The sequence below is a fragment of the Eutrema salsugineum genome, unplaced genomic scaffold (assembly GCF_000478725.1).
Source record: "Eutrema salsugineum unplaced genomic scaffold, Eutsalg1_0 scaffold_11, whole genome shotgun sequence".
Classification (NCBI taxonomy): domain Eukaryota; kingdom Viridiplantae; phylum Streptophyta; class Magnoliopsida; order Brassicales; family Brassicaceae; genus Eutrema; species Eutrema salsugineum.
This window is the reverse complement of record NW_006256901.1, coordinates 1,227,239-1,247,580: the sequence shown is the minus strand read 5'-3', so window position 1 is coordinate 1,247,580 and position 20,342 is coordinate 1,227,239. Positions and strand designations below refer to the sequence as shown.

The 20,342-nt window shown below is 34.0% G+C and overlaps 4 protein-coding genes across 4 annotated transcripts; 1 reads left to right on the top strand and 3 right to left on the bottom strand.

Moving 5' to 3' along the window:
* Positions 1–7,120: 7,120 nt before the first annotated feature.
* LOC18026188 (F-box protein At2g17830) lies at positions 7,121–8,189 on the top strand. The gene is given in 3 exon segments (XM_024160767.1): positions 7,121–7,524; positions 7,527–7,596; positions 7,599–8,189. Coding segments are annotated over 3 exon segments (915 nt in total). The 5' UTR covers positions 7,121–7,149; the 3' UTR covers positions 8,069–8,189.
* A 150-nt stretch (positions 8,190–8,339) lies between these two features.
* LOC18026187 (protein EARLY-RESPONSIVE TO DEHYDRATION 7, chloroplastic) lies at positions 8,340–10,578 on the bottom strand. Its single transcript, XM_006409177.2, has 4 exons — positions 9,581–10,578; positions 8,971–9,137; positions 8,788–8,872; positions 8,340–8,687 (listed from the first exon to the last, which is right to left on the bottom strand). Exons 1-4 carry the CDS (start codon positions 10,522–10,524, stop codon positions 8,510–8,512), a joined length of 1,374 nt encoding a protein of 457 aa, XP_006409240.1. The 5' UTR covers positions 10,525–10,578; the 3' UTR covers positions 8,340–8,509.
* Positions 10,579–10,904: 326 nt separating this feature from the next.
* On the bottom strand, positions 10,905–11,773 carry LOC18026186 (rhodanese-like domain-containing protein 17). Its single transcript, XM_006409175.2, has 4 exons — positions 11,507–11,773; positions 11,266–11,416; positions 11,122–11,175; positions 10,905–11,009 (listed from the first exon to the last, which is right to left on the bottom strand). The coding sequence occupies exons 1-4, from the start codon at positions 11,671–11,673 to the stop codon at positions 10,905–10,907; spliced, it is 477 nt and encodes a 158-aa protein (XP_006409238.1). The 5' UTR covers positions 11,674–11,773.
* Positions 11,774–17,076: 5,303 nt separating this feature from the next.
* LOC18026184 (thaumatin-like protein 1) lies at positions 17,077–18,329 on the bottom strand. Its single transcript, XM_006409173.1, has 2 exons — positions 17,569–18,329; positions 17,077–17,239 (listed from the first exon to the last, which is right to left on the bottom strand). Exons 1-2 carry the CDS (start codon positions 18,327–18,329, stop codon positions 17,077–17,079), a joined length of 924 nt encoding a protein of 307 aa, XP_006409236.1.
* Positions 18,330–20,342: the final 2,013 nt, after the last annotated feature.

Genomic DNA, 20,342 nt, shown 5'->3' with positions numbered 1-20,342 from the left:
CGGAAAAATGAAATCTTTCTTCTTTTCAACGAAATCAAAATAAACGAAAAAAGAAAGATTTGAAAAAAGTAGTTGCGATAGAGCTACGAATTTGGCCACTGGGAATGTTTAGAAGGTAGAATGGCCTCAGGTCCACTGAAAATACAGAGGTACGGAATTAAGAATTTTCCAAGTTTTATACTTTTTGATAATTTAAAGATGAAATAATAACGACAAAAAAAGATGAAATAATAAATAAATACGGGACCTAACTTTGAGTTTTTTTTTTTCAAAAAAGAATTCCTAGCTTTGAGTTGTCTCTCTCTCAGAAGGTTTCAAAGATTTGTGCCCTGTGATTTGTTTATGGTTTCGTCTTTTATTCACAGGATAACAAAGAGTATTTTTTTTATTGGGTAACTGGTCGACATTTTGTACGGTTATACAAAAATTAATTATTAAAATAAATATAAATAACATTGATTTAAGTGTTTCTTTGATTCCTAGATTTAATTTAAGAAAAAAAATTGAATGATATTGGAAAGATAATTGTTACCACATTATTATATACTAGGATGTAGTGACATAAGAATATCTACTAATCAAATATTAGTTGAAAAAAGTTTATAAAACAAAAAGATAAATCACAAATCGCTTTACGATGACACGTTCGCCAAGTTTCCTATTTTTCGTGAATTTTAGAAGTTTCTACTTTCTATCTCTAATTTCTCAAATAATATAAGCTTTGATATTAAATGGAAAAATATTCACTACTAAGTACTAACCTACTGTCTTTAGGCTTTAGGGGTGGACATTTGTTTTCGTTTCTTATTTATTAGTTTGGTTACGTTCACTTAAGTCGATTTTACTAATTAAAAATTAAACTTAAACTAGAGTTATTTCGGTTCAATTGATTGGATATGGTTTTAGGTCGGTTCGATTATAGTTATAATATTTTAAAACAATCCTATATACACTTAAAAATGATAGATAAAGATTTGCTAAGGTTAAACTGTATTCGGTTAACGAGAAAAAACTGTTAAACCGTCATTGTTTTTTTGAAACAAAGTAAAACAATATTTGTCATCATAGCACGGTGATGATTAATTTTGACTAAGTAGTAAGAATGAGCTTCATGATCAAGTAACAAATCTATAAAGCATATAGTCGGTGATAAATAACGACCCCTGATATATTTGGTAAAAAAGTAACAAATTTGTTGATATCTACTTTAATAAGTAAAGATGTATTTATGATTTTTTTTTGGTAAGGTATTATCATTTGCGATGTTTGATTTTTCTGTGTTGCATTGAAAATCAGTTTACAGTATTACCCTTATCTAATTTGGCTAACTCTTCTCAACATCTCAGCCAAATTTAAATCTGCAAGGTATATCGTTATACCAAAAAAAAACCATGGACAAGTTTGTAACAGTCATACCGATGTAGGGATTTTGGTCAGTTTGTCTTGGAATTTAACGTTATAGAAACCTAAATTGAAACCCCAGTTTTTTTTCATACAGGCTTTGAAATTTGACACTAATTTCATGTCAACAAAAAAAAATGTACATTGTATTTGTCTGTATTTGGATAAAATATATCTCATCATTTGAAGTATAAAATTATATATACTGAATTTTAATCAGAAAAATTTAAATATCATATAAATAGTAAATTGATAATTAATTAATTTACATGACAAAACAAATGTATGGCTTTTAGATATAATCAGAAAATAGAATTTCGTGTGTTATTTGTGTTTAAAGCAAGATTCAAATCTACCTTTAGCATAAAATCAATAACAAATGAGATCACAATCCAAAGAAAAAGATTTGAAAATCTAGAGAAAATCTCAAAAGGGGCTATTTGAAGACTTAAGGTGAATGCCTGTAATGATGTGTGTTTAAAAACGAAATGTGCATGCATGGTTAGTAGAATTTAAGCCTTTTGAATCTTCAAAGTTTCACACGCCTTCCATTAATTTTTTATATATATATACGGATGTGTATAGACATGATTTTATATAGCTTTTCTTTATCAACATTGTGTGTTCTTCGGTCATTAGTGGCTATGGAGACAAAGCCACAAAGGGCAAGTTGATCATAAATAATCAACCAGTGAGATATACAGCTCTTGGATAGTAATGCTCATATTAATTAGTTAGGTATTCGAATGATTTTATGTGCTAAACATTCTACTAAGTAGATAATACAAATGATAAAGAGATCTTTGCTACATAAGAGTTCTTATGGATGATTAATGACCATAAGAATTATTGAAGTATACTATGTATATAAATTTTTGAACCTTCACGCTTCATTGGCAAAAATCCGATCGCAGTATCATACCTCAATCAATAGAATTTATTCTGCTCGGTTTTCCGAACTTAATTCATCGCATCACCATAGTTGAATAAGTGTCTATAAGCAACATAATCCAACTCAGCTATATCCATCGCCTAGGCAAATTCATAACTAATAAAAGCACAACCATCTAGGCCTGAATTTTTCGGGAATCGGGACGGGAATTTACGGGTATGGGATGAGAATGGAAATTTCGGAAATTTAAATATATTATCCAAAATATTTTCACAAAATAACGGGAGGGAAATTTACGGGTATAAAACGGGAACGAGAAATGAAACATACTACCCATAGAAAAGGAACGGGAAAGAAATGGGAAAGGGATGGGAAAAAAATCAGATAATTAGATTAAAATCAATATTTATTAAAAAAATTATGATTTGTTAATAAATTGGAAAAAAATCATTATTTATTATTAAAAAATTTTCAATTAATCAAAATCTATAAAATTTCACTTTATATAATTACCTAACGGGAAATTCGGGTAATCTCATTCTTGTCCCTATCCTTTCACTTATCCATTCAAATATTATTTTCAAACCCGAATTGAAAATTATAATTTTCCTTTTCCGAAAAGTTCAGGAATTACGGGATGGGTGCGGGACGGGACAGCTTATCCTTCCCAAAAAATTCAGGCCTACAACCATCCAACATAAACGAGTGAATTTAAAACTGTGAGATATTGTCTCACGCAATGTGTAGAAGATGCATTATCTCGGATTAATGCCTAATTGAGCCATATCTTTCCCCGCAAGATACAACTATTCAACTAGGCGAGTAAATGGATTATTGTGGGCTATTATCCAAACAGTACGCAGGAGACGCATCATTTATCTATCTCAGACTAATACCTAGTATACCATATATTTCATATTTGTGTTATATTCCAAAGACTGTAGACTCTTTGTTAAAGTTTTTAACTATGTGTGACACAATTGACCAAATTCTCTATGATATTGCGATGTAAACTCAAACATATCTTAACAAACCAAACTCGTCCAAGCAAATCGAATGGTCTCTTCACTAAAAACGTCTTATTAGCAATACTCCTAATGGTAGATTCCAACAAAAGAAGAACAATGGAACGTGAATGCTTTTCTCAATAGGAAATTAAATTTATCCAAACCCATAAATAAATGAAAGGAGATGTCAGTTGTGGCGAAAGAGCTCGGACTATATATAGAATGCGTGTGGTAAAACAAAAGCTGAATTCCTCATTGTAAGTATGGTGATCCCTTTTTTTGAATTGAGCTGAAGCGGTTTTTACAACTATATCGGTGATCTTTACGAGATGAGACGAGGAAATTTGGCATTTCTCGATCATGTCTTCGCCCGTTTCAGATGATAGAAACTATTTGGAATGTTTAAATATTGACTTATCTATCAAGTTTTGACTTTAATTAAAAAAAAAAAAAAGTTTTGACTTTAATAGTTTTGCATCACATGGTTCCTCCCGTCTTCTACCTTATACATTCCTTATCAACCCGTCATAATATTTTGCAAAAGCATCTCATTTCAAAAGTAGCACTAGTCATATAAACCGTTCAATAACTTTTGTAAGTGCTTTAACTCTTTAACCAATCTTTTTTTTTTAAAGACTTTTGTAATTGCAGCTCTCATTTCCATAACCCATACAAATTCCATAATCACATGATCACATCCATGATCCATTGAGTTTAAACCAGTCGAACCTTTTAAATTTAGTCGGCCATGTCACAAATGCTAGTAATAAGACATTAACCTAAAGTTAGTTAGTTGGGTTGTTCCAAAAAACAAAAAAACGTAAAGTTAGTTGGAATGAGCTATGAATATACAGTTTTTTTTTTTTTTTGTAGTTAAGAAAAATCATATACATATTAGTGATTTACTATAGTATAACCATCATACTTTGTATTGCAATATGTATGTTTAATTTAATAGTTCACGTAAGTAAACACCACTATTTACTCAAGGGTTTTTCATTATACAATAATTGTTGGATTTTTTTGTTATTAAATACTTTTTAGTTCACTTATTACTGCTTACCAAATCCTTCATTATATAAATATTATCTTCTGCTCAATTGCTTGCATCACTACATCTTATATTTATTCATGGTAAGATAATCGTACATAATCCGTTTGAACGAAACAATTTTGAAAACATAAAATAATGAAAGAAGTCATAAACATAAAGCAGTAGCTCTACAACGATTTGTTTTATAAAAAAAACCCACACGAGAGAATCGGACAAGAAAATAATAAAGTAAAGATGCTGTAAGCATATATATCTCATATACAACTAGGTTTTTAAGATTTAAACTATAATATCATATAGTTTAATAAGAGGATAAGATTAAGTGGTATAAAGCACTTAGTAACGATTGGTGGTTTTTGACACTTAGAGGGCATTTGATTCGATCTTCTCTCAACTCTTTCATTCCCCTTTTGGTTCTACATTTCTATTTCATAGTTCATGTGGACATATACATAATATGTTTATAATCATTCTATTTTCTTAATTTTGTGACAGATTCTACAAATAGACCAGTGTCAATCTCTTAAGCTTCTTGAATCAAATACGAATATATTAAAGATTTCTGAATATTTATATATATATATATATATATATATATATATTAATTTTTAATTCTCTTACGCTCTAGATTTCATTATTTCCATATTTGGAAAACAGTTGTATATCAAAATATCAAATTATCAAGTTGAATCAAAAGATACTTATGACCTGTACTAGAGCATCCGGAAACTAAAACATCTAATAGCATATTAGCATCTATACGATTCTTTTGTTTTGCCCAGTGACTATCAGATTAAATCAATTTTCTTTCAGAACTGTTTGTAATTTTTATAAATAATTTTCTTCCAAAAAAATTGCTTAGTGCTTATTCTGTTTAAAGCTCAGACTCAACAAGAAATGCGAAGATCAAAAGTAATGAAACAGTTCTTCTCTCAGTAAACAATCATCAAAACTCTAATGGAAACATGAACCATTTCTTAAGCTTCTTGAAACAAATACGAATATATTTAAGATTTCTGAATATATATAATAGTTTAATTTTTAATTCTCTTACGCTCTAGATTTCATTATTTCCATATTTGGAAAACAGTTGTATATCAAAATATCAAATTATCAAGTTGAATTAAAAGATACTTATGACCTGTACTAGAGCATCTGGAAACTAAAACATCTAATAGCATCTATACGATTCTTTTGTTTTGTCATCTATTAAAAGAGAAGAGTGTTTTGTGTCCAAACAGAATTTTTATTTAGTTTTCTACTATTCTATTTTTGGGTAACGGTTGCCAAACAAAAATATTAATTTTTATTTAAATTTATCAAATAAGTTAATTTAGTATATTATTAATAAAATAATGTATTTTTATTTATATTTTAATATAAATCCGAAAATTTAGTTTTTAATTTAGATTTGTTATAGATTTCTTTAAATATAGATTATATTATCAAAAATTATAAAATAAGTTATTATTATATCTTTACAAAAATAATAACCCTGATATTAATTTAGATTTAATTTAAATATTCAATGACAGAAATGAAAATGATATATTATTGTATATTTTTATTAAATAAATCTAAAATTTAAATATTTAAACTTAATAAATATTTAGAAAATACAAATAGTGTGAAAAATATGTTAAATGTTTTAATAATTTCAATTTTTTTGGATTAATATAAATGAGCATGTTATAATAATGTTTTTTATTTTTGATACTTTACAGATAATATAAATGGATAGATGGGTAAGGATAATATTTTTCAAATCGCGATCATATATAATACTAGAAAGAATAAATTAATAGAAACAAATTATATTTAAACAATTTTTTATTATTTATTAAAAAATTATATATAAAAAAAATTAAAAAAATTATATTATATAAAAAATAGTTCCATGGATAGTATGGTACATTTGAAAAGCAAGAAATGACAAACTATTCTCAAACATAGACAGGGATCCACGATTAACGCTTAAATTAGCAGAAACGGAAAGCCTTTTATGGATTGAGACACAAAAATCGGTAACTGAAACGGAAATACACCATCCTCAATTGTCATCATACCCGACCTCCTTTAATAATGGATGGTGTTCGGTGGATGGGTCTTGGAAGGAGACGGATAAAAACTCAGGTATAGGATGGTATTATAGGAGCGAGGAATCCAACGAGACCATAATGGGGGCACAAAATTTACGACGCAACTTATCTCCTTTACATGAAGAAGTAGAGGCACTATTATGGGCAATGTTGTGCATGATTGAAAATCAACGAAGAGAAGTAGTTTTTGCAACGGACTGTTCTGATGTGGTGAAGATAGTGTCGGCACCAACGGAATGGCCAGCATTTGCACTACAATTGGGGGAAATCCAGAAATTCAGAGAGAAGTTCCTTTTTTTCAAACTGATACACATACCACGAGCGAAGAACACAAAGGCGGACGCATTGGCTCACAGCGCTAGAGTCTATCTAAGGAATGTGATTTATGTGAACTCATCTCCACCGGTTTGGTTAACACCTTCGGTTTAGGAGAAGAGGCTGTTGACAGAAAAAAAAAAAAAAAAAAAAAAATTAGTTCCGTGCGGACACATGAGGGTAAAATCTGGTATAGAGTTGAAAAGGAAAAAAAACGAAGAAAAAAAAACTCAATAATTGATTGAGAAAAAAATTGATTTATAAATTTGGAAGCCCACGATTGGCCCAGTGAGCCTCTACGTCTGATAAATATATGTTAATTCAAAGCCGGCTGAAAAGAATTGAGTTTTCGTTCGAAGCTTAGACCTAAAGATTCCAACAATGGCGAGAATATCAGATCTTCCACGGGATTTGATAGAGGAGGTGCTCTCTAGGGTTCCGTTGACATCTCTGAGAGCGATTCGATTTACTTGCAGAAAATGGAACGATTTAACCAACGAACGGAGCTTTACAGAGAAGCGAATCAGTGAAGCAGCAAAGAAGAAGCAAGCGAAGGAGTTTCAGGTGATCATGATAATGAAATCTAGGGTTTATCTAATGAGCATCAATCTCTATGGACTTGAAACCAACGTTGATCCATATTTAAACTTCAAAGGTGAACTTATCAGCCTAAACGATGCAAATCATCAAGTCGATATATCATCAGTCTTTCACTGCGATGGTTTACTCTTATGCATCACCAAAGACATAAGTTCTAGAAGGTGCTTGATGTGAGTCCTGACTGGAGTATAGATTTTGGTCACCGTGGCTTGTCTCTTACAGGCAATTTCTAGAAGAGATGAACTATTTCCTGATCTGTTTTGATTTTACAACAGAGAGATTTGGACCTAGACTGCCTCTGCCGTTTCACGCTTTTGGTTATGATCAAGTGACTCTCTCTGGTGTTGGAGAAGAAGAGCAGCTTTTGGTGTTATTTCAGCACTATTATACAATGAGGTTGCAGATTTGGGTTACGAGTAAGATTGAGCCTATAGATGTGTCTTGGAATAAGCTGTTCTTAGCGGTTGATTTGACGCTGCTCACTGGTTTCGAGTTTCTAACTGAAGATACGAGTTTCTTTATTGATCACAAGGAAAATGTTGCGGTGGTTTTTGATAAAGACTGTGAAATTGCTACCACTAGCAACATAGCTTACATCATTGGAAAGAATGGATGCTTCAAAGAAGTGGATCTTGGCGAATCTACATGCCCATTTTTGTGTTCTTATGTTCCAAGCTCAGTGCAAATCAAGCAGATATAAACTACTTAGTCTATTGACATAGCCTACTTGTTTTCTAATTCGTCATCCTAAAGATCGACCATTGTTATCACTACTAGTTATCTGGCTTACTCAACATGGCCTTTGCTTCTTTTTACTTTGTTCATCCTTGTAGATAGCGAATCAAAATACTGTATGTGATCTCGAGTTAGGCACTCACCAAACATTTCTTTGAAACAGTCAGATGTTTAGCCTCAGGTGGGGAGTTCGATCCCCACTAGCACCATATCTTTTCATGAAAAAAAAAGACCCAAAAAAGGAACGAATTTAAGTTTTTAACACATTCGTATGAACTCATTACATCACATCAAATGATCATCAGAGAAACACACACACACTTGACAACAACTAATCCACACCTGAATCAAAGACAATAGATGATACAAATAAACAAGATCAATGTGTTTCATCCAGGAACCTTTACTAAGCTTTCTTTTGTGAAGCTGCAGATCTAATGGCGGATTTCGCAAGCGTGGAAGGCTTGAGAACGCTCTTAGGGTTAATAGCCTTTCTGATTTTGAAAGCAGCCCATGCTGTCCCAAAAGCATGTCCTACTGCTTCAAGCCCTTCGTTTGTCGCCTCAGCCGCTTTACCACCATGCCTGCAATTCATATCAACACCAATTATCAACCTTTTCTCTTCAACACTACCATCTCCATATAACCGAGAGTTTCAGGTTCCGAATACTCAGAGTAACTTACTTGTGATCAACAAGTTCGGTTGCAACAATGGACGAGGTTGACATTACATTCCTTCCAGCTACTTCGAAAGCATCACAGACCTTATCTATCAAAACAAGAATAAACATTTCCAATGGTTATTAAATCTAAAGATAGCTTCATAAAGTAGGGATAAGAGTAATATAATGCAGATAGTGAACTTACTGAATCCATCAAGACTTGCAAGGACGATTTCTCCAGGAAGAAGGTTAAAGAATTTCTTTCCTACTTTGGTGTTTGCCACTGAACTTGTGAAGAAGCCAGAAACTTTGATTACTCCAGACAGAATGCCGTTTGCCACATTCTCTGTCATTTTGGTCATTCTCTTCACTCTACATAGGCAAAACAATCCAAAGAAATCAATACACATACAAATGTTCCGTTTTGAAATTCGAACATCAAAATTTGAACCAGCAAAAAAGGGAATCGTCAACAATACAAGTCATCATGATGTCCAAACAAGTTTTTAAAGTAGAAATCACATTCCACCTATTTCCTTGGTCAAGCATCTAAATTTGACCAGTAAGATGGAACCAACAATGGACTTATGTTCTACAATCTAAGGCAAGATTTTGCCAAACATTTTCCTAAGATAGTAAGCCACATTCCACCTACTTGGCTACTTAGCACAAACATTCCATCACACAGTTACAAGATAAACACAAAAATCAAAAACCTTTGAAGCAACATATGAAAACACTCAATTAAATCATGCAAGAGTGACTTCAAAACAAAACCACAATTTCAAGACGAACAAGAAATCATACATACATACCTCTGGATCCTTTTTAAGGTGTCAGGGTGAACATCCCTCTCCTTCTCGGCCTTACTCAACCTCCGTTTCATGAAATCGTTTCCCCACTTGAGCCGATCCATAGTCACATCTCCACACCAGAGAATCCCTTTGATCAGATGCCCTGAACCAGTTGCTATCAGCTTCGCAGTCTTGCTACTGTAATCCTCAACATTCGGAGCTAGAGTTGTCCAATACGCCGCACACTGCTTCTCCACAATCTCTTTCCTCTCCCCGGTAAGCTCCACCGGAGATGTCTCTCTCGCCACCGTCACATCCAAAACCTTTTCCCCTGTCTCCTTCGCCTCTTCCGACACTTGCTGCACCGTGAAACAGCTGTAATCCGCCAAGATCTGCTCAAGCTCCTCAAGCAAATGCTCTTGCCCTTTTGAAGCAATCGTGAGTCCGTAATTCAACATATCGTTCTCTTCTTCCTTCCCCTTCTCGCCTTCCTCTTCGTCGCTCGATTTAGTACCAAAATCCTTGGTGGGACGGAGCGTGAAGAAGTAATGAGACTCATCGACCTTGACGGAGTTCTCGTCCTTGGTCAACGGCCATTGAATCTCATCGGCGACACGCGCCAGAACAGCGACGACATTTCCGTCCTGAACGATACGGATGATCGCTAGATCTCCGCAAGCGAGCTCGACGCTGTAAGATTTGTCGATCAAGTGGAGAATCGCGCCGGGGATTGTCAATATCACTTCCTCCGCCGCTGCGGGAGGAGCCGAAACCGGAACAGGAGTCGTCTCCGGTTGTTCAGGGAAGAGATCACGGGCGAGATCGTTCATATCGAGCGAAGGATAGAGGTTACTAGTGGAAGAGGAAGAACTAGGGTTAAGAGGAGGGGCTTCGGGATTCGACATGTCAACAGTAGGGTAAAGAGACGAAGATTGCTTCTCGTTAGTGTTACCGGAAGATTCCATTATCGCCGGAGATTCAAATCGGAGAAGATAAAATGAAGAATGAAATATAATTTGGTTTGCGATGATGAGGAAGATATTTATTTGAAGAAGAAAGTGACCAAGTTAAGTATTTGTCAGAGATTTTAAGACGTGGAGGCTGCGCGTAAGCAACGCGTGTACCGGTCTAAACCGGTTCGGTTTAAAACTTAACCTTACCGACATCATTTCCCGCGCTGTTGCACGGTTAATTTTACTCATGTCGGTCCTGTTTTTTTTCTTCTTGGAAATCGCATAAACGCAAAGAAAAGAGCATCAAAATTTTCAAGAGGTCTTGAATACTGGAATTAACGATTTTAAGATGTGATTAACGAAATTTAATTTAACATAATTACTAAATTGAATTATAGCTCATCGTTTTTGAGTTCCTTTTGTTCAAATTTAACTGGAAATCTCTTCTCGATCCAAGCAATATAACCACCATCCATGTTTCTTACACTCTTGAATCCCTGTCACATGATCAAAGATTCCAAGTCAAATCTCATCACAAAACTTAGATAAATCAAGGAGAAAAAAAAAAAAAACAGAGGTTTTTGAGAGCTTAATTCTTTTGATGCTTACGGAAGAAACAAGATCGTTAGTAGCATATAAAGATCTAACTCCAGATTTGCATCCCTACAAAAAGAAGATTAAAAAAAAAAACAGATTCAGATTCAATGAACTAACTAAAAAAAAGGGAGATGACTCTGTTAAAACTGTTATTACCACAATGATACGATCGGATTGGTTAAAGAGACATGAAACATGTTTCAAGAAATTTGGATTATTTTCTTGACCCTGTGGAGTATAGAACCAGTAGGGGACATTGAAGACTTTCTCTGAATCAACATGGCCTTTCTCGAATTCTTCAACGGTTCTGTTTTCAAAAATACTTCTCATATTTCAGAAACTACCGGCAAAATCGAACAGCAATAAAGACATGTCTAAATCTGAAAATAAATTTTACCTGACATCGAGAAAAGTGTAGCCATAATGAAGAAGTTTGTGGACTTGGCTCACATCGATAGTAATGACTCCTGGTTCCAAGCTTGATGAAGTCGTGCGAGGAAAACGAAGAGAAACAAAGACAAGAAGAAGAAGAAGAAAGGATCTTGTAAAGTGGGCAAAAACCATTTGTGTTGCTGAATTAGTTTTTTTGTTTTTTCTGAGATTGAACAAGAATCAATTCAAAGTGAATTCCGGTGTCTATCCCGCCGTTGGATTCGAGTATTCTGTTTTCTTTTTCTTTTTGGCGTCAAGAGGTATGTATATGTGGTATATCCGCCGTTGGATTATCCGCCTGTTGTATTTTTTTTCATTTTTTTTTGTTGGCGGTCATTTTATGTTAATTACTTAATTGCTAGTGGTAGTTTGGCATTCTTTGCGATATAATATATATATATATATTAATTAGGATTAAGACATTTTGAAAAAGCTGTTTAGAGAAGTAGCATTTTAATTATAGTATAGTGCGTCCGTTTATGTACGGTACATAATTAAATAAGATGAGGAGTAAAACGGTTATTAATTATATCGAGAGTAACAAAAAACAAACAACAACAAAATAAGTGTCTTGAAACTTAAGAAAATAAAAATAAGTGATAACCAGTGCTATAATTCCATTGTAAAACAAAGTAATTTTAAAAATCAAGTACTATTAAAAACGAACATAAAGACTATATTGATCAGATTATTGGTCTAGTTCTTTACTTATGAATTATAATCACTATTTTTTGGTACTCAAAAACAACACTTGATTTGTAGCATTTTAATTACTATACATCTTCTTCATGAGCAGTAATTAAAGTGCTACTTGATGTTACTGCTGCTATTATATAGTAAGAATTAAAATGCTACTTCTTCATGAGCAGTAACATCTTCTTCATGAGCAGTGACACCAGTCACAATAGCAGGAGTAATAACCAGTGCTATTACGGACTATCTATTCTCTCACTCTCTTCATGCAACCATGGCTGCCTAAAACGCTTGTAAGATCTTAAATTTTTTTATCATACATATATTTTCTATTGTATTCATTATTGATTTCTTATCACTTTTAATCTTATTGATTGTTTTTCACTTATTTTCTCTAATGGTTGATAAATAAGTGATAGTGAAAAAACAATCAATAGGATTACTATCTTCTTAATGTACACTTACTTCCTGTGCATCTTGAGGAGAATGAAACTAAACATAGAATCAACCTCTGAAGGAGCCATCAGCCTTAAAAGGCATTAGTACTTCAACGTTTTCTAGAAAGAGAGCCGCTATATATTACAGAAATAAAAGTATTAAGATATGTGAGTTTTTATAGAAAAAGAAAGGTGGTGTTACTCACACTTGATGTTGCTCCACACTAGCTGCCAGATTACCCACAAAGATGCTTGATGCCTGAAAAGCAAATCAGAGCAATGAATATAATCAATACAGCCATGAGTTCAGCTACGAAAAATCGGATTCAACAAAGCCCAATTAGGTTTCAGTGAGGCTGAGTGTCCTTCAGTGACATTGTGACCAAAGTCTACACAGAACTATTATGCTTAATCACATGTCAAACAACTCAACCTTTTGTAGTACAGTCAATAATTCTTATGATCGAAACCACCTTAACTATGAAATGGCCAAAATGTTTTCAATCATTAGAGAAAATAAGTGAAAACAATCAAAAATTACTATTTTTCTTTACTATCGTTTTTGTTCTCAAACAGATTGAGAATCTTCACTTGTTTGGACGTGCGTTGATATTGCCTTACATAAATGCTGACAATTGTTTATGTTAAGAAAAAAAACACAAGTTTTTACAATTACAAAATTATTTGATAATTACAAAATTTGAGGGATTAATAACAAATGTGAATGAAACAATGAGCTTAACTAAAATTTGAGAGCTTAGCTAAGTATAATCAATACAACCATGAACTATAGAAAATCGGATTCCACAAACTTTAGTTAGGTTTTACTAGAATATAAAAAAGATTATTCAAAACAGCATTATACATGCTCAGAGTCGTTATGTTGCATAATCACAATGTTAAACAAAGTCATCTTTCACTGACATTATGACCAAAGTCGGCACTGAAATATTATGCTAAATCACAATGTTAAACAACTCAACATTCTGAAATACAATCAATAATTCCTCGGATTGGAACCACCTTAACTCTGGAATGGCCAATGTTTTCAATTACTAAAAAAAATAATAAGATTATTATATTTCGATGTAGTCATGTTTTCCCATAACTTGGCACCTGAATGTTTTTAATGGCGAATCTAGTCCAATTTTTAATATTTCCCACAACTTGAGCACCTAAAAATAATGGCGAATCTAATCTGATGTAGTCATGTTTTTTCCACTACCTGGGCACCTGAATGTCCAACACTCTATGCAAATAGGTACTGCACAAGAATCACTCTTGTAAAAGAGTCTCCTTCAGATTCAAAGCCCCACCATTAGAGATTAGGGAATCTCTTTCCATTTCCCCAAACCATAGACACCATACTTAGATCTACCAATATATGGTTGTCTTGTTATTTTCTTCCTACGACTTCGTCTACAAGACTGTAATCAACCAAGTGTGCCAATCTTTGGTAGTAAACGGGTCCAACAAAGAGGTATCCCCGTTTGACCGTCGTACATCCTCTCAAGTCGATACTCACACTTATCGAAGGAGAGTATTCTTCTGATGTTATCAACCTACAAAAACAATTTCAGTATTAGTCTAACTAACTATCAATTTATTGAGATCCAGTAACATAATTACTTATAAAACACAATCTTCACTACTCACTCTCCTCAGTTTTTTGTCTCCCTCTTGTTTGACTTTTCCATCTGAAATTGGTAGGGTGCGGCGTCTAAGATCTTACATAATTTCTTTAATTTTCAACATTAATCCTAGTGATAATTTTATAATTATCCCTTAATTTCCAATTAGACTCAATATGAATATACAAAAATCGAGGACATTTCAAATGGTCGTCGTCTTCAATGCAGGCATGTGAATGCAACACAAAATCAAAACCAAAACACATATATTCGCACGTTACTGTCTTACACACAGGTAGCCACAAAGCACACAACTATATAGCAATTGAAAAGAATTATCTAATTATAACTTTTCAAATATTAAATAGTTAGATACCTTTACCTCAAAACAAAAGTAAACATAAAATTAACAATTTCTAATTAATTGTTTATTTAAAATATGTATTTTTCTAATCAAATTAGGCCCAAAAAAAAAAAACTAATCAGAGATTCTCTTAACAAGACAATATAGACTACTCCTCTAACCAAAAAAAAAGGACTGCTCTAGAATGAGACACATTGCTTACCCGTGGATAAAGATGGCTGTGGGAAATGGTAGGATAATTGGTCACCCTTTGGCAGTCTGGTCTATTATTTTGGGTCTCAAGAACCCAGACAACAACTTAGTATTTCCCATGAGAACTACACTTGACAAACTGTGGCGGTATGGAGGATGGAGACTTCCACCTCCAATGTCAGGAAAACCAAGTCAATATCCAAATGTTTCTTCCTGCAATTGCATTGACATGACAGAAGAAGAAGACTCTGACCTTTGGAAGCCGGATGACTCCATTTTAGATTGAAAAGCTCCGCTCAGAACTGTAGATTGAAAAACGCCAAACATCAGTTGTAAAGAAGATGCAGAATATTGGTAAATGATATATGTAGCTTACGTAAGGAACAAGTTACACAAGGTCTTTTACTGAAACAGCCAAAAACAAAAAAAACTACTAGTATGCTTCTGTGAAATGCTGTTGGTTTTCATTCTCACTTATAAGATTGGGGAATGCTTCAAAATATCTCTTGGCTTGATCCACCTTGTTTGCCCCAGATACGGGTTCCACACCACCACGAGACTGGCGTTGTCCTTGGGGACGCATAACAATGAGCCTTTACAGTAAAAGACTTTAGATATCTCGACTTGATCGAGGACAGCTACCTGTTTTACTGTACATCAACCAAGCCACGGTCGCCCTTGTCTCTTGTCCTTGTCCTTGAAGAGATTGAATCTCAATGAACAAACATTGTAATCCATCGTCATCAACCTCACAAACTGCTGCCTTGATGCTGCTGCTTTACCCAAGATCCAATCTCTGGACAAAGAGTTCCATAGTTTGCAAGTAGATCTCACTTGTCTCAAAGTTGTTATCGGTATCCTACTTAGTATCTTCTCTAGCAATTCCGGTGGAAGATCGAGCAAAACCAAGTCCTTACATTTCTTCGAAGGATTCGGGGCGTAATGGCAGCAATTTGAGTTGCTTCCGCCTGAAAAATCCGAAACTCAAACAGACACTTACACATGAACTCTATCTTATTATTCTTAGACAAAGCATGCATGTAACTTATAAAGCCACATGTTAAATATTATTATGTACCTTCTCGTGTGATTTTCTCTTTTTTTGCGATTTTCCCTTGTGCACAGGAGCAATCACCACTTGGCTCTCAGAATCATCATGAGGTTCTCTCTCCCTCTTCTTCGACGCAACCACTGCTTCCATCTGAATTTTTTTGTAGATAAAAGGAGATCAGATGAAGAAGAATAAAGATGACCTAAGGACTACGGAGAAGAATATTACTTTTGGAGATGGATTTCTTGCGAGACTTGCCCATGAAGAATTCTTTGGAGAAAACAAACCCTAGACCGTTGCGGCGTCTACGGATGTATTTATCTTACATACGATCTCTTTTGATTTTCGTTTGGGCATGTAATTTATATTTATATATATATATATATGCATATTTCTATATTTATATTTGGTCACACAATAATTAGTACTATATTTTTTGGTCAAACTAATTAATACTATATTATGATGTTAAAAATATCTGTTTTATGTTTATATTTTGGCGGTAGAGGTATACGTGGCTTATCCGCCGTTGGATTCCCTACCTGTTCTGTATTTTGCTTTTTCCTTATTTGTGAGCTGAAAGCCTGAAAGAAACTTCTTTCCCAACTAAGATAAGAAAATTATGGTTTTTCGTCCAACTTTTTTTTTTCGTCAAACTTCTTCTTGTTAATTTCAAAACAAAGTAACTTCAAATTCAAGTTCCTAGTTAATACTTATGATCACCTTTTTGTTATTTAGAAACAACACTTCTATATATAAGTGTAAGTATATTCTTTGCAAAATAATCAGTTACATAGAAGAATGTTAATTTCCTAGTTAAACCGATCTTGTAATCTCCGAAATCTCCTAAACCTAATTACAAGCAAAGGCTAACAACTCCAACGGGGTTTGAGATCATTTTGATTAGCTCCTTTTGAATTAGTTATAAAAGAGTAATAAAAAGTTAATTAGCCCATGTAAAAAAATTTATGTTGATATCCCGCGTCCGCAACGATTTCTTTGAATTAATAAAATTATTGTAATATTTTATGAAAGAAAACAAAAAAAAACTCTCTTTCATGTTTCTCTTCTTCTAAATCTAGCTAGAGTTGCATAAATAATAATAATATATAAATCACATATATAGTATAAAATAAGAATGAACTAAAAGTCGGTGCCGTATTGATATCACCAAGTTCCACTCCCAACCCCTGAAACCGCAGCAGCAGCTAAAACGCCTAATGAAAACGCAACTGAAAATGTAGGTGACGCGGCTAGAGAAGCTGCGGCTGAAACGTTAAACGTGTCCGGTTGGGGATCCCTATATGCAGGGGCGGATGCACTCTCCTCACTGAAACAAACAAAAAAATTAAATAGCATAAGGAAAAGGTTAGAAATTAGAAACATTTGATTTGCTTTCTAAACAAAAACAAAAAAAGAAAACCAAAATATTACAAGAGTCGTGGTTGTATGGACAAAATGTATATCTTCTTTGATTTAAAAACAAATAAGGAAAACGGTTACAAAATCTACGAAAATTATTCAGAAACAACCAACAACAAAATTGAACTTTTGAATGGAATGCTAACCAAATTTCAATTTCCCAAATATATTAGTACCATTTAAATATTAGAAATTTCCTTCCTTATTTCGTAAATTAAATAACAAAATTGTACATACCTTTGAGGACAGAAAGTGATGAGGTAATCGGCGCCGGAGCAAGTGAAGGTGCTTGTGCCGTCGTCATAAGCATAACTATAAGCCGTAGGGCAAGCTTTCTTAAATAAACCAGAGTACTCACTCGGCTTACACGTGTCCGGCGTTCCAAACGCACCGCTACAGCAATACTCCGGCGTTCCAAACGCCTCGCAAGCGCTCTTACACGCCACAGCCACTCCTCCTTCGGCTTCTTCCACCGTTACTTTAAGCTGATCAGGACAAACACCGTTGAGATCCGCCGCGCAACCTGTGGCGGTGCAGTTACCTACTCCGGTGGCTCCGCCTTGAGGGACGATCGTCATCGGGACGTTGTAACCGTCGACAAGGCTAACGTCGTAGAAATCAAGATTCCCGGCGCCGTTGAGTGTGAACTCGGCGAGTGTAGCCGGAGGAATCGCTCCGGCGCCGGAGCATTCGATTTGAGACGAGCCACAATCGCCGGTGACGCAAGTGAATTTCCCGGTGGTGACGTTTTGGGTGCAGAGAGTTCGTGCCCATATGCGGCCGGACCAAGAGGCGGGTATGGAGATGAGTCGTGACTCGGAGGAGTTTAAGGAGAAACCGGTGGTGGGTAACGGAGCTGTACCGGCGCCGGAGAGAAGTCCCGGCCAGATAGTGTAGTTGCATTGGTTAACGACAGTGAAAGTGGTGGAGGAACCACCATTGATGAGATCATATAGAACAACTATAAGGATAAAGTAAAAGACTTTAGTGAAACCCATATTCGAGCAAGAGAGTCCCTGTGAGAATTGTATGATTAAGGAGAAGTAGGGATTATTATTTAGTTTATTATATATAAGAGAAGTTAGGATTATAAGCTAGATTTGTGTAAAGGAAAGTTTCATAAAATCATCAACCATTGCAGAACCCCTATACATTGTTCATTGATCTTCTTTTCCTTTATTTCAGCCTTCACATTGAAAATAGAAATTACGAATTAAATTAATTTTCCCGTTTTCTTTTTATTGACGTTTTGATAATTTATATGCTAAACTAGAATTTTTTTTAGAAGTTTAGAAGAGGAAAATTTTATTTATTTTGTTAAAAGGAAAAAAGTTTTTTGTATTTTTGCTTCTTGTTTTGAGACTGATAGGAAAGACTAATTAAAGAGACATGTATTAATGTAGGTTGAATAGTATGGGAAATATTTAGGATTCGATATAATAATAGGATATAAAAGGAGGCGTTGGGGTTTGGTCAACGACACTATAAGCTTTGTCTTTGGGTAATGTTAAAAGAGAGATCAAAGCACCAAATGAGTAATCAGCTCGTCTGAGTTCTACATTGTCGGCACTTGGTATGATCTCACCAGACCACTCACTTAACTAAGAGGACGTGTATAAAATTACAGTTAACTCGCAACACAACACGTAAATTAAAATCCGGTCTCTGTGTCTCAACTGTTTGCTTCAGGTGAAATTGGGTATAGATTAATTAGGGTATTGGTGATCTGATACAAATTTTGGTAAAAGATTTAGCAATATAGCCCGAAATCTAAATCCGTGCCTCTCCCAACAAGTGGTCGAGTTCCTCCAAGGAACGCCTTTGACCAAGGGGCTGTGGCACTTTCTTATAAGTTATTTGACAGAATGCCCCATTTTGGGAGATGGTGTATTTTCATATTATATAGATCAATGTTGTATAATTCAACATCTTAAAATTTAAATTCTAAACTCGAAAATTAAACACTAAATCCTAAAAACTAAGCTACAATCTCTAAAACTGAACAGTACTAAACACTAAAAACTAAAAGCTAAACTCTAATATAATCATAAACCAAACCCAAAAATTTAGAATTTTTTTTCGGCAAGCTAGATATTATTAATTAGAATGGGTTTACAAAGATGCAGTTTGGTGGATACAATTTTGAAGAATAGAATACAGAATTTAACAGTCCACGTTTTGCCAACAAAATGAGCTGGAGCATTATTCATTTTCTTTGTATGACGATTAAATGAACAAGCATCAAATTTTGTCTTCCAATGTAATATGTCGCCGCAAATATTATCTATCGAAAACTCTGAGGACTTATTATGAATAACGTCAATCAGAATTTACAATCTCCTTCAAAAACTAGATTACTTAATCATGTACTCTAAAGTTGTTGTACCACAATTAAAAAAGCTTTTGCCTCTACTTCCAATGATGAAGATGTTATACCAATAGAGGAAAAACCCCAAAAGCAATGAATTCCCTCATGGTCACGTACTATCCAGCCAGCAGTAGAAAGCTGGTTTACAGAAATAAAACTTGCATCAAAGATGTATTTAAACAATCTAGGAGATGGTCGATGCCATAAATCTTGGCGATTTTGTTGATCTATAGCTTCACTGTTGTGAACAAGGCTTCTGACTTGAATTACAGAAGTTGATTCATTTGCTTGAATTCCTTCATTTACATCAACATTTGCATAATGGATTACACGTTCTGCTCTCACTCTTTGTTTTTTGAAGATTAAATCACATCTGGATTTTCAAATTCGTCAAATTATCCAAAAAATTTGAAGTTTTTGGAAAGCTGATGGAGATTGAGAATTATAAAAATCAAGCAGACTTAAGAAATTATTCATCACAATAATCCCAAAAATTTAGATTTTAGAATTAACTCTTAATCCAAAATAGTTTTATTTGCAAACTTTATAAATACTATTTTGTTCTATGTGTTCTATATAGACTCTCACGGTACCTCTTAGTTACATATGAAATATCCTTTTTTTAGTACTTTCTGTTCGTTTT

Excerpts from the sequence above, each read along its gene's own strand:
- LOC18026186 (XM_006409175.2), bottom strand. The coding sequence starts at position 11,673 with ATGGTTTTTGCCCACTTTACAAGATCCTTTCTTCTTCTTCTTCTTGTC. Across the intron at positions 11,176-11,265 it reads AATCCGATCGTATCATTGTG|GGATGCAAATCTGGAGTTAG; the intron begins GTAATAACAGTT and ends TTCTTTTTGTAG. Across the intron at positions 11,010-11,121 it reads CTAACGATCTTGTTTCTTCC|GGATTCAAGAGTGTAAGAAA; the intron begins GTAAGCATCAAA and ends ATCATGTGACAG.
- LOC18026184 (XM_006409173.1), bottom strand. The coding sequence starts at position 18,329 with ATGGGTTTCACTAAAGTCTTTTACTTTATCCTTATAGTTGTTCTATAT. Across the intron at positions 17,240-17,568 it reads ATCACTTTCTGTCCTCAAAG|TGAGGAGAGTGCATCCGCCC; the intron begins GTATGTACAATT and ends TGTTTGTTTCAG.
- LOC18026187 (XM_006409177.2), bottom strand. The coding sequence starts at position 10,524 with ATGGAATCTTCCGGTAACACTAACGAGAAGCAATCTTCGTCTCTTTAC. Across the intron at positions 9,138-9,580 it reads ACCTTAAAAAGGATCCAGAG|AGTGAAGAGAATGACCAAAA; the intron begins GTATGTATGTAT and ends TTGCCTATGTAG. Across the intron at positions 8,688-8,787 it reads ACCGAACTTGTTGATCACAA|GCATGGTGGTAAAGCGGCTG; the intron begins GTAAGTTACTCT and ends TATGAATTGCAG.